This window comes from Acinonyx jubatus, chromosome D1 (assembly GCF_027475565.1).
Source record: "Acinonyx jubatus isolate Ajub_Pintada_27869175 chromosome D1, VMU_Ajub_asm_v1.0, whole genome shotgun sequence".
NCBI classification, from domain to species: domain Eukaryota; kingdom Metazoa; phylum Chordata; class Mammalia; order Carnivora; family Felidae; genus Acinonyx; species Acinonyx jubatus.
The window spans coordinates 95,085,479-95,098,665 of NC_069390.1; the positions used below are offsets into that span (position 1 = coordinate 95,085,479).

Below are 13,187 nucleotides of genomic sequence, written 5' to 3' on the forward strand. Positions count from 1 at the left end.
AAAAAAAAAAAACCCAACAGAACAGCTGAAGTAGTCAGTTATTTATCTTGAGACACAGAGACAAGACTCTCCAGTGAGAACCAGAATTCAGTAGAATTCACCAAAATGCAGCAATATAAAAACTTTACCTCATGCCAGTCTTCGAGTTTGTTGTCAGAAAGATCTAGTTCCGACACATGAGCACAGAAGGCAGCAATTTCTTTTTCATCTCCTGCACATGTTATTCCACAGCTGTTCAACACCAGTACACTTGGGAGGTTGAGGCGATCTGAATCGGGGGCGGGGTGGGGTGGGGTGGTGGGAACACAACACTTTCTAAATCAGCCTGATTCTTGTCTACATACATTCAGCCCCCAGGAATCAAAATCAAACAGCACAAAATTACACGAGGACCTGGAAAATACAGAATATGATGGGATCAAAGGGTACTGAATTTAACGGGAAACAGTCAAATATGGACCAGGAGGAGAACAAAAGTACTGGACTAGTACAACCCAAAGTCTTGCAGGCTTCCCCCCATGGCAGGATTGCTGATCTCAACTACAAACAACACAGCTATCATCCTTGCTATGATCTTATCATCTGAACACTAGAAACTGTGATTCATCTGGACCACCACTGCCTTCTAATTGGCCTCAATTCTTTCTTTTTTAAAATTTAGTTCAAAAGTATCATTCCGGATAGCTCTTTTCTGTCTGATGTGTATTTCCACCAATTGCTGCCCTTGAAAATTATTTCAAGCCATTAGTTAGTCTACTGTGAAATCACTATTTTCAAATTCCTACCATTGAGGAAATCCTCCTCACTTAAGTGGATTCATTAAAAATCTACGTCTCTTTCTCTCATACTTCTCTGCCAATCATTTCTGTTTCATATCCATGTAGAATGTGTCCTTTATGAAAATTAGACATTTAAAAATACATCATTGTAATGGGAGAAAGTATTGCAGGGTCTTAAACCATTTAATGAATTTGCTCCAACTACTGCCTGATTCAAAAATACGTGTCAATAAAACCATGCTTCTTGCCCTAGGAAAAAGGACAGACATGAGAATTCAGCCACTCTTTCCCTATCTGGTATGAAATAAGGACTCACAAAGGAAATATTTGATTCATGGAGGCCTCACATCATATAATTTTTCAACTCAGCACTTTCCAGTACCAAATTTTCAGCATGGAAATGAAGCTTGAAAAAAAATGACTAAGTAAGAAAGCCACCTCTTTCTGCCATTCCAATTTATATGGAGTGATAAGACAGTTGTATTGAGGAACACAGGAACTAAAACACCATCAATATTGATCTCCCACACTCACCAAGAACTACATCCAAGAGCTGTTCAATACGCATGAGCCTAACACGTAAGCGAGAGACACATCTTGCACATTTCTAAATGCTGTAGATCTCTGCTCACACCATACCCCCTCTCCTAGATCTATGTCTTTATCTCCTCCCTAACCAAATTCTACATTCTTAAAGAGTCCGTTCAAGTCTCATAGCTTTGAACCCTTTCCTGATCATATTTATTAACTCTCTCCTAAATTTCTTTCCCAATCACTGTGCCAATCATTTGGCTCAACGTGAACTGCACATAACTGTGTTAGATGCTTGTAAATGTGAGTATCTTGTAATCCAATTAGATTGTAAGGTCACTGACGGCACAGGCCAGTCTTGGACTATCTCACATCCTCTGAAGTTCCTCGTGAGAACACATATTTGAAACATCACCACTCAGATATTGTTCGCGCCTTATGAGCGCAAGTAAGCCAGCTTCCAGCCAGTCTGTAGGAAAAGAGATCCTTTTGGGTTTTTCAAAAAACTGAAGTCCTAACAAGAAAGAAAGACTATGCAACTCGAATTCCAAAATAAAGGAAATAACTTACAAACAAGGCAATATCTGGTTTGATGTCCTAAGTACTAAGCTCCAGTAAATAAATGTTTTAGGTCACGTCTATCTTACCTTTCATAGGAGAGCCCTGAGGTGTGGCTGGGACGTGGACTCCCATCCCAGGACCACGACGGTAAGGAAAGTTTTCAGGACTATATTTTTCACATAATACTTGCATAAAACTCCTTCCACTAGGTTGATCCATCTTCCTTTCCTAAAATTCTACAAGAAACCAAGAAATCATCCAAGTTACTCATTTAGCATAGAAGAAATTTGTATCGCAAACCGATTATTTAGAATACACCAGCCCAGGCAGTACAGACATATGAGACACGGTCAACGCTCCCAGGAATATACACTGTGGTGAGACCTTACGATATAGGGAGGCTACATATGTAGACAAATGACAGCAATGCAGTCCAGTATATGATAACTGCAATCCAGAATAACAGTGTCACAAGATGTTGATGAGGAGACTCATTTCCAGCCAACGGAAATAGAAAGACTTTGGGCTGGAACATGGGGTTTATGTGGTAAGTTAGAGGAAAAAGGACTAAAAAGAAAGGTATAGACTCAACATCAGATTAAAGAGTTTAGATGAATCCATTGATATTTATCCTTCAAAATCCATTCTCCTCTTCTTCTACCCTAAAAGAATTTTTAACTGTATACATCGGACTTAGGGATGAGTATATGACTAGGTTCTAGTTGACAGGATAGAAATGGTCTATGGCAGATAGCCAGAGTAATGCCTTTGCCTCCTTCCTGGTCTCTGGCTCAATTCTATTGCCCAGAAAACAAATACCACCTTGCACTACGGGCCCAAAAAACACCCCCCGAGGAAGGAAAACAAAGAGCTGAAAGGAACCTAAGTCCCTGAGGACTTCATGGAACTGGGCTGCCATAATGGTGCTGGCTTGCATATCTCTGGAAATTTCTGTGAAAGATATATAACCTTCTGTTTTATTTAAGCCAGGGTTCAGTTTTTCAATTACTTACAAATGGACCTAATCCTAACTAATACAGAATGTCATTTCTTTTGGTTTTGAGTTTGGGTAGCATCTTCAGTGTCTAACCTCAGCTTAGGGTCCAAATATACAGTAACTCTAGCATCCTCTCAGTACTCATGCAGAGGTTAAAACAGGTAATGTTAAAAATATGCTAGGGGCCCCTAGATGGCTCATTCAGTTGAGTGTTTGACTCTCGATTTTGGCTCTGGTCATGAACCTAGGGTCATGGCATTGAGCCCTGAGTTGGGCTCCGTGCTGAACATGGAGCCTGCTTGAGAGTCTCTTTCTCTCTCCCTCTGCCCCCTCCCATGCTCGTGCCCTCTCTCTAAAATAAATAAATAAACAAGCAAACAAAACAAAGTAAAATGCTAACTTCTGACAGCCTGCTAACCCATTATCTTGAGGGGCTGGCCTATGTATGAGCTATATTGAATATAAATCAAAATGTAGGCAACTAATTGACCTCCATAGTTCCAACTATCAGATGCTAAGCTTTTTACTAAAATAATCATAAAAAGGAAGGTGAGTTAAGAGTACTCTAAGAAGAAGGGATAACATGTAAAAAGGTATAACAATCAGAATGCACAATGGCCTAACAGAAAATAGCATAAGGAGTAACTAATCAGGAACCTCAGAGGAGATCGTATGTACTACATTAAGAAGCTGGACTTTATCCTGTAGAAAACAAGAAGAAACTAACAGGTTTTAAGAACGGGAATACAACAATTAAAATTTGTAGGAAGCTCTTTTTGGCAATCAAGTAGCTGATGAATAAGAGGAAATACATATCAAAGGCAGGGAGAAGAGCTAGAAGGATACCACAAAAATATAGGAGAGACCTCAGGCAAGGAAAATAAAAGCAAAAATACATTATTGGGACTACATCAAAATAAAAAGCTTTTGCACAGCAAAGGAAACCATCAACAGAACAAAAGGCAACCTACTAAACAGGAAAAGATATTTATAAATGATGTATCTGATAAGGGGTTAATATTCAAAACATATAAAGAACTTATCCAACTCAACACTAAAAAAAAGACCAGTTAAGATATGGGCAGAGGACCTGAATAGACACTTTTCCAAAGAAGATGTACAGATCGCCAATTGGCCCATGAAAAGCTCAAGCATCACGAATCATCAGGAAAATGCAAATCAAAACCATAATGAGGTAACACCTCACATCAGTCAGAATGGCTGCTATCAAAAAGACAAGAAACGAGTGTTGGAAGAGGATGTGGAATAAAGAGAACCCTCATGCACTACCGGTGGGAATGTAAATTGGTGCAACCACTGTGAAAAACAGTATTGAGGTTCCCCCCAAAGTTCAAAATAGAGATACCATATAATCAGTTTTTCCACTACTGAGTATTTACCCAAAGAAAGTGAAAACACTAACTCGAAAAGGTATATGCACCCCTATGTTCACTGCAGCATTACTTACAATAGCCAAGATATGGAAGCAATCCAAGTGCCCACAGACAGATGAATGGATAAAGCTGTGGTATGTGTGTAGGTATGTATTCATATATACCTACATACATACATACAATGAAATATTACTCAGCCATAAAAAAGAACGAAATCTTGCCATCTGGGACAACATGGATGAACCTAGAGGGCATTATGCTAAATGAAATGAGCCAGAGAGAGAAAAACAAATACCATATGATTTCACCTATATATGGAATTTAAAAAACAAAACAAACAAAAAGACAGACCTTTAAATACAAAGAAAAACTGATGGTTGACAGAGGGGAGACAGGTTGGGAGATGGGCAAAATAGATAAGAAGGGGGATGCGCCTGGATGGCTCAGTTAAGCGTCTGACTTTGGCTCAGGTCATGATCTCGCAGCTTGTGAGTTCGAGCCCCGCGTGGGGCTCTGTGCTGACAGCTCAGATCCTGGAGCCTGCTTCGGATTCTGTGTCTCCCTCTCTCCCTGCCCCTCCCCAGCTCACATTCTCTCTCTCAAAAATAAACATTAAAAAAAAATATATATATATATATATATAAAGGATTAAGAAATACAAACTTTCAGTTATTAAAAAAAAGTCATGGATAGGGAATATATTCAACAATACTATAATAATGTTGTATGGTGACAATGCTGACTACATTTATTGTGGCAAGTATTGAGTGATGTACAGGATTGTTGCATCAATATGCTGCACACCTGGAACTAATATAACACTGTGTGCTAGTTACACCTCAATAAAAAATAAAGTGCAATGTTCTTAAAATGTTAAAAACAAAACAAAACAAACAAACAAAAAAACAAAACCAGGAGAGAGATGACAAGGGCCTGACCTAATACAGTGTTAGTATAAAGAGAAAGCTGGGGCAGATTCAAGGTCAATTTAGGAAAGCAAGCTTTTCAGTCCAGTCTCCAAGTTAAAAAAAAAAAAAAAATATATATATATATATATATATATGTATGTATATATATGTATGTATGTATACGTATATATGTTAAAGCAAGCTTTTCAGGAATTACAGGGGCTGAGAAGAAGACAGAGTCAAGACTGATCCCCAGGTTTCTAACACAGGTGACCAGGTGACTGATGATACCAGTAAGTAAAAAGAAAATATGAAGAGATTTCGTTTTGCAGAAGAAAATGATGAAATCCACTTTATCCACTTCCAGTCTGAGGCATCTGTGGGCTATCCAAGGAAACAGTCTGCAGTTGGGTGAGAAATGTGAGCTAGAGATGAAGATTTCTACATCATCAGGATACAGGCAATATTTCTAAGAAGAACAGCAAGACAATCGAACTCTCAGGGACACTGCTGTTTAAAGGACAGGCAGAGGGAGCAGAGTCATGAAGGAATGGAACAACCACAGAGTAGAGCATACAGTCAACATTTTGAGAAGTTTTTAAAAAAAATTTTTTTTTATTGTTTATTTATTTTTGACAGAGAGAGAGACAGAACATGAGCAGGGGAGGGGCAGAGAAAGAGGGAGACACAGAATCCGAAGCAGGCTCCAGGCTCCGAGCTGTCAGCAAAGCGCCAGACGCGGGTCTCAAACCCCCAGACTGTGAGATCATGACCTGAGCCGAAGTCAGATGCTCAACCGACTGAGCCACCCAGGCGCCCCGACATTTTGAGAAGTTTTAATTAGAAGGGCAGCTGACAAGAAGGGGAGGATGAAATGGGCTGATAAATTAGGCAGGAACAGGACAGAGTAGAGAATTGGGGGCAACTGTCAAGATTTTTCCTCTTAAAATAGAAGAGGGATGAACATATGATTATAGATTACAGAGAAGCAGCAAGTAAAGCTGAAGAGGCTGAAAATGACTACTTGTATATGGTCCTAAAAGAAACCAGCAGGTATGAGCATTAAAAAACTTCTCAGAAGGCTGTGTGATATGCGCCAGATAACGCTCCAAACTATTTGCCATTGGAAGTGACATATTTACTTCACTATGTTACACTGGTTTACTTTTGCTTATATGGTTTAATTATGCTGAGTGGTAGGTATTTTCTCATGTGACTATACTAACTCCACCATTACAGTATAAAGGGAACACCACAGGGTCATTTTATTTCTCCAATATTAATTCCCAGCATCTGGCACAGTGCACTATACAGAACTCAATAAATGTTGTGGAGTCCAAAAACCACTAGCCTCCAGTGTGCCAAGCAGGAGGAGCAGAGAATTCAGGATGGGGAGTAGGTGTAAGCCCCCCTCAGTACTACCACTTAATAGTTTTGTGTCATCAGGCAAGACACTATTTCTCTAGGACTCAAATGTCTTTATCTGTAAGATACCATAGGAACATCTACACTAATGGGCTTCAGGGCTGCTATAGAGCTCTAAAATATACAAATGCATTATTGGGATTATAGGGCTGTTGTAAAGCTCTAAAATACACATGTTATTAATTACATATTACAGGAAGTTGTAGTATGGTAGAAAGCACATGAACATAGAAAACTCAGGTTCGATCATTTACCAGCTGGGTAGAACATAAGCTAGCTATGTAACCTCTCTCTACTTTAATTTTCTCACCTATAGATGGGCTAAAATGTTCCTCTCAGGTTTGTAATAAGAATTTGAAAAAAAAAACATGAATATAAAAGTGGTCTTTAAACTTGGCCCATTCCCTAAATTACTACCAGGGCCAAGTCTACTGCACTTTGTAAAATCAACTCACAAATGCCTAGAACACAGAGTAGATACTCACTAAGCACATGGCCATCTACTGAACAAAAGTTTCATTTATCAAGGTCTAGACTATGAAGTACATTTCACAATGAGGATATCACACGACATCTTGAAAATTCAGGACTGCCCTCTGTCAGGATCCTCATTCGTGAGCTTAAAGACAGAACCTGTTAGTACAAGGCAGTTTGTTCTTTCCATCCACACGGAGTGATAAATGCTGCTGTCCTCCATCTCAGTGCTGATTGTTGTCACAAAACTGAAGTGTATGTGTTCATCAAAGACTTCAGGAATCTTCAGGTGGAAGGTTCTTTTACAATGTAAACTTATCACCAACAGCAGACAACACAGGGCAGGTGCTATGCCACTAGGCACAGACACCACGGTTCTTATCAAAGACTGGTCTCAAGCAGAATGCCAACAGAATTTTTGGAAGTGTTTAACAAAAGTCAAAGAGGTTACATTGTTATCTTTTATATACTTGGCAGTTCAATGGGGCCTCAGGATGATTCAGTTGGGTGTCTGACTCTTAATTTCAGCTCAGGTCTTGATCTTATCTCACTGTCAGTGAGTTACTTAGTGAGTTCAAGCCCCACATCAGGCTCTGTGCTGACAGCATGGAGCCTGCTTGGGATTCTCTCTCTCCGTCTTTCTCTCTGCCCCTCCCCTGCTCGCACACACTCTCTCTCTCAAAAATAAATAAATAAACATTTTTTTTTAAAAAAGAATAAAAAGTGTGTAGGGAGGGTGCTCAACTCACTGTGTGTCAAAATAATGTTCACCAAGTTTAAATAGCATCTTTAAACTGGAAGCTTTAGAACCACTTAAACTCAAGCCAATTCAAGGGCAATAATCTAATACACAACTTAAATACAGGCAAACTGAGGGATGGCAACACTAGAGGCATACTCACATTAAAATAAGTCCTAGTAAGCCAGCAATCACGGGAACTTAACAAGTTATTCCTCATGGCCCCATGCTTTAAAAACTCTTCCAAATAGTCTAGAGGTTTGTTTCATATTCTTTTTTTCCTAAAGACTTAAAAGCAATGCCAGGCGCCTTCATTGGTCATTTTCCAGGATACTCTATTGGAATAGCCTTCCAGGAATGTAGATAGTGTACACAAGAATACATGGGCTTTGAATTAGAACATTAAGATTGCAAAATGGATCAGTAACATAAATCTACTCAAAATCTGTTGGGGCAGTTTTAGGAGGAACAGTAGGTGGGAAAGGAAAACTGAAAACCAAACAGACTGAAAAATGAGGAAATACAGGATGGAAAAAGATCTTTAACTGGAGCCTTTTAAAAGGTTTTGGTGGGGGGGGTGGAGGGGGTAATCTATGACTTTCTGGAAAGAACAGGTGTCAAATTACATCTCACTACCTCTGTAGTTGGCAGAGTTCTAATGCATTTGTAAAAGTATTCTGAATTGGTTCTGAAAGCCAGGGAGCCAGGAGTCTTGGGTGATGTTGGTTCCATTACCAAGTTGTGGAGTGTGCCTGTGAAAATCTCAACTGCTTTGTGCCTCAAATCTGAACCATAATGTGCTCTTGTAAAAGTGCTTGGAGAAAGTCAGGATGAAGTGCAAATTGGAGGATAAAGTGCTCAGTACATTTTTGCCAAATAGATTAGTATAAGAAAAGAATGTCCAGTCACTTAAAACTCCTCATCACTGTCAAACCATTCACACTTGATGTTCCCAGCAAAGGGTCAGGTCAAAGTCGGTATGAAACTCAACACAAGTGAAAACAGAACACTTCTGACCACTAACACTGGAAGATACACAAGACAAATCTTCACACCGGTACGCAAGATCAAATGTACTTCACAAAAATACTCTATGGTGGAGTACCATATTTCATGAAGTGTGAATACCAATACCACTAGCCTCACTCTCAACTTCAAAAAAAAAAAAAAAAAAAAAAAAAATCCAGAGGGAGGAAATGAAGAATAAGCGTGGAAAGGAGATTCGCTTTTTCACTGCACCCATTTGAACCACCTGAGCTCACTGCATGTATACATCATCTTTTCCTTTCATATACTGTTATCTTTTTGAAACATAAACATTTTTAAGTGATCTATCTGGGAATGAGCTAATAATCTACCAAATGGCTTTTTAATTCCTCATTGTTATCAACTGCCTGTAAAAAAAGTTCCAAACTGGAATTTGGAATTCCATGTGGAATATAGAATATTAGTAATAATTTTTAAAGGAATTAGGGAAGGAAGAAGAAAAGAGAAATAGCATGGTGGCCAAAAGGAAATAAATACTTTTGTAACACAGCAACTGGCAAAGAAAAAGAAAGAATGAAACCCACCTGAGCCGCAGAACGAGACTAAACGAGGGGAGGGTAAGACAGAGCCAGAGCACACAGGCTCCCCAGGGCCTTAACAAAGGTGAAGCAAAAGTCCACCGTGACGTGTACAGAGGGGTTGGAAGAATACCCTCAGGCCTGCAGGGTCACTTCCTTTGCTAGCCAAGTTAAATGGGTTAATAAAAGTTAACTAAATATTTTATACAAATTACCCAAGCTGTATCAAAACTACTGTGACTTTGGAACCACAAGGACTCCAGGAGGCAGAGCTTACAAAGCCGTAAGCCCAGGGATGCTCCGGGAGCTCTGGGCTTCCCAGGCACCTGTCACTGTGGAGACGACCAAAAAGAGCGGTGCTTCCTGAAGCAGGAAGGTGCTTCGTGTGCAGGATGCACATTACTGCAAGGGTAAATGGTTGGGAACAGATTCATAGTTGTTGTTTTTAATGTTTACTTATTTTTAAGAGAGAGAGAGAGAGAGAGAGAGAGAGAGGGAGGGAGACAGAGTGTGAGCAGCGGAGGGGCAGAGAGAGAGGGAGACACAGAATCCAAAGCAGGCTCCGGGCTCCGAGTGGTCAGCCCAGAGCCCGACGTGGGGCTCGAACACAGGAACCGTGAGATCATGATCTGAGGCAAAATCGGATGCTTAACGACTGAGCCACCCAGGTGCCCCCAGATTCACAGTTCTAAAAAATAAATCATAATAATTCGAAATATGCATTAATTTAGGATGAGCCTAAATATCAAGGAAGAGTTTTCATAGCATTAAACTAATGGAGAAGAGGGAAACACTCCTAGGTAGTTTTATATTATTTTCAGCCATCTGACATGGGACCGACTTATATACAGCTAACCCATCTTATCTATTCATCGGAGAAGGGCAGCAAATCCACACTCTAAAAGCTACCTGCCGGTATTTTGTTACCAAATACTTGAAAACAAAACTTAAACTAAACATTTTGGGAGAGGCTCTACCAATTCACTTTTAGCTTCCTTTGGTCAGATGACACTTTGTTCCCTTCATCTTTCTGCACTTAGGTGCCTATTTCCCTTACAAGACAATCTGAGAATAAGAATCTCTTTATCACTTGTTTAATAAAATTGGGGACAACAAATAAACTTAGTTTTCTCTGCTCTTTTTTTGCACTTTATCAAGTGGTTCCCATTAGGCTTATTTGCCTGTCCGTTCATTCATGAAATGTGTGCCCTCACAAAGCTTACAGCCTCATTTAGTTTCATTCAACAAAGATGAACAAAAAACAAAAAATAAAAAAATCCTGAAAACAAAAACAAAGATGAACCAGACACCAGATCTATGTCAAACGCTGGACTAAACGCTGAAAGAAAGTGAGAATGAGTAAAATCCAAACTCTGCCCTCAGAGCATCCACAATCTAGAAGGAAATTCACAGAGATAACACAAACCTGAAATACGCCACACAGAAATAGTGAATTCAAACAGAAGTGATTCACTTTTGGAAGCATGATCAAGGAGGCTGAAGGTAAATCGTGAGCCATTTTGAAAGACAATGAAGACTAGGTTAACAGGATGGAGAAGAGTATTCCAGGCACAGGAAACAGAACGTGAACAGGCACAAGAGACATGAAACATGGCTATGAAGTGATACTGATAAAACAGAAAAGACATGTGGGGAGAGCAGGTGAGGCAGGAGGCTTGACTGCAGGTGGGGGACAATGATTAGCTCATGATTGACCTTGCTCAGGTCAGCCTCCTCTTAGATGGATAAAAGAAAACTTGATAGATCACTGCAAATACAAGAGGTGAAAAATGATGAGAATTTTTTAATCCTTAAAGGACTGGGCAATTAGAAGTTTGTTACCTTAAGGGAAGCAGTTTCAGTACAGAGGGGCATAGAAACCATAGCATAGGGAATGAAGGAAATAAGTGAAGACAGTATAGACCATGCCTTTGAGAAGCTCAGATGAAAGCAGAAAAGATAGGACAGGTAATGAAGAAACACCAAGTGTTCAGAAAGAACAGTTTTAGATCTTGGTCTTTCTTAAAAAGGATAAAAGAGAAATGTGTAGACTGAATTTGGGGGTGAGGCAGGTGGAGGAGGTTAACAACATACCAACAAAACAAGTCTAAAGAGGAAAAGCTCTTGAATAGCTTCAAAGAACCTCTTAGGATTACTAGCTTTCTCAATTTTTACAAGTTTATTTTTTATTGTTTGTTTATTTGTTTTTAAAAAGAGCAGGGGAGGGGCGCCTGGGTGGCGCAGTCGGTTAAGCGTCCGACTTCAGCCAGGTCACGATCTCGCGGTCCGTGAGTTCAAGCCCCGCGTCGGGCTCTGGGCTGATGGCTCAGAGCCTGGAGCCTGTTTCCGATTCTGTGTCTCCCTCTCTCTCTGCCCCTCCCCCATTCATGCTCTGTCTCTCTCTGTCCCAAAAATAAATAAACGTTGAAAAAAAAAATTAAAAAAAAAAAAAAGAGCAGGGGAGGGGCAGAGAGAGCAAGAAGGAGCAGAGGAGGAGAGAGACAGACAGAGAGAGAGAGAGAGACAGACAGAAAATCTTAAGCAGGCTCCACGCCCAGCTCAGAGATTGATGCAGGGCTGGATCTTACAACCGTGAGGTTATGACCTGAGCCGAAATCAAGAGTCAGACACTTAACTAAGCCACGCAGACACCAGTGTTTATTTGTTTATTAAAGCCCATTTAACTTCTGCTTTGTGGATTCCTAACACCATCACCAGAAAGCTTCCTTTTTAGGAAAACCCCACTATACCCAAATCTTGCCAGATTTTCAGACATTTCAGGTACCTGGGACTTTAGTTTGTTTTGTTTTCCAAATCTCTCTCATCTGCAGCGTAAGTGTGCCCTAATAAAACATAATTACTCTGTGGGATACATTTTTCCCTCCAGTAATGATTAAATTAATGAATGGATTGAAGGTCTATTAATAAGCTTCTTTCTAAATAATTGTTTTTTAAAAATGTAAGTGATAGACATTCCAAATTTTTAAAAATTTCCAGTTGAAAATCAGTGAGAGACCTGTAATCCCATGTAGTTTCCATGTAGATGTAGTTTCTTGTTTTATTAGGTAAGCTAGCATGTAAATAGGTGTTATCAAAAGCTATTGATATCAGAAGCACATCATATCATATTAGAGCCACAGCCAGAGCAGGAAGCTGTGGTCAACAGATGTAGCAAGTAGGTTAAGCCTGAGGATGCACCTAATGGTGTGTATTTTTTCTGGGCCATTTTCCCATGCTATGTAGATACATAACTTTTTAACGAAATTAAACTACTTTTAGGTAGTTGCGCAACCTGCCTTTTTGCTAAATAGCTCATGAAAAACTTTCTATACCAATAAATACATATCTACATAATAATCATTTTTCAGGTTTGTAAAGTATTCCATTAAACAATCTTTTGCCACTGAAGTCATGAATGACAGCTATCTTGCCCATAAAAACACTTCAGGGACATTGTCCAAGGCAATACAATTAAGCTAGACAGTCTCATCCTGTATGGCGTATCTAATTTCATTTATCATAAAGTATGCATACCTGTAATTTTATCTCACTTAACCTCCTCTGACCATTATGTACTATACCTTAGTGGATGCCTTCTTGGGATGAAAAGTAAGGAAAATAAGCTAATTAAAGTTTCAGAATGAATCTGTAGAATTATAGTTCACCAATTCATAAATTTACTCTAAGCATTCCAAGTGCAAAACTTGACCGCAGCTGATAAATCCATTATCATAATACACCATGCCACAGTTTCACAGCCTACTAAGAACCACCCTGTTTCTCAGTCTCTCAACTGCACACTAAACTACACCCA

The 13,187-nt window shown here is 39.6% G+C and overlaps 1 protein-coding gene across 2 annotated transcripts in view; it reads right to left on the reverse strand.

Annotated features, from left to right (window-relative positions):
* TBCEL (tubulin folding cofactor E like) overlaps positions 1-13,187 on the reverse strand; it is a 75,956-nt gene that overhangs the window by 45,962 nt on the left and 16,807 nt on the right. For both annotated transcript variants that reach the window (XM_027036758.2, XM_027036759.2), the window contains 2 exons: positions 1,958-2,107; positions 129-268 (listed from right to left, as the gene is read on the reverse strand). In XM_027036758.2, the coding sequence (XP_026892559.1) occupies positions 129-268; positions 1,958-2,090 (273 nt within the window). In that variant the 5' untranslated portion in view covers positions 2,091-2,107. The remainder of the gene's footprint in view (positions 1-128; positions 269-1,957; positions 2,108-13,187) is intronic.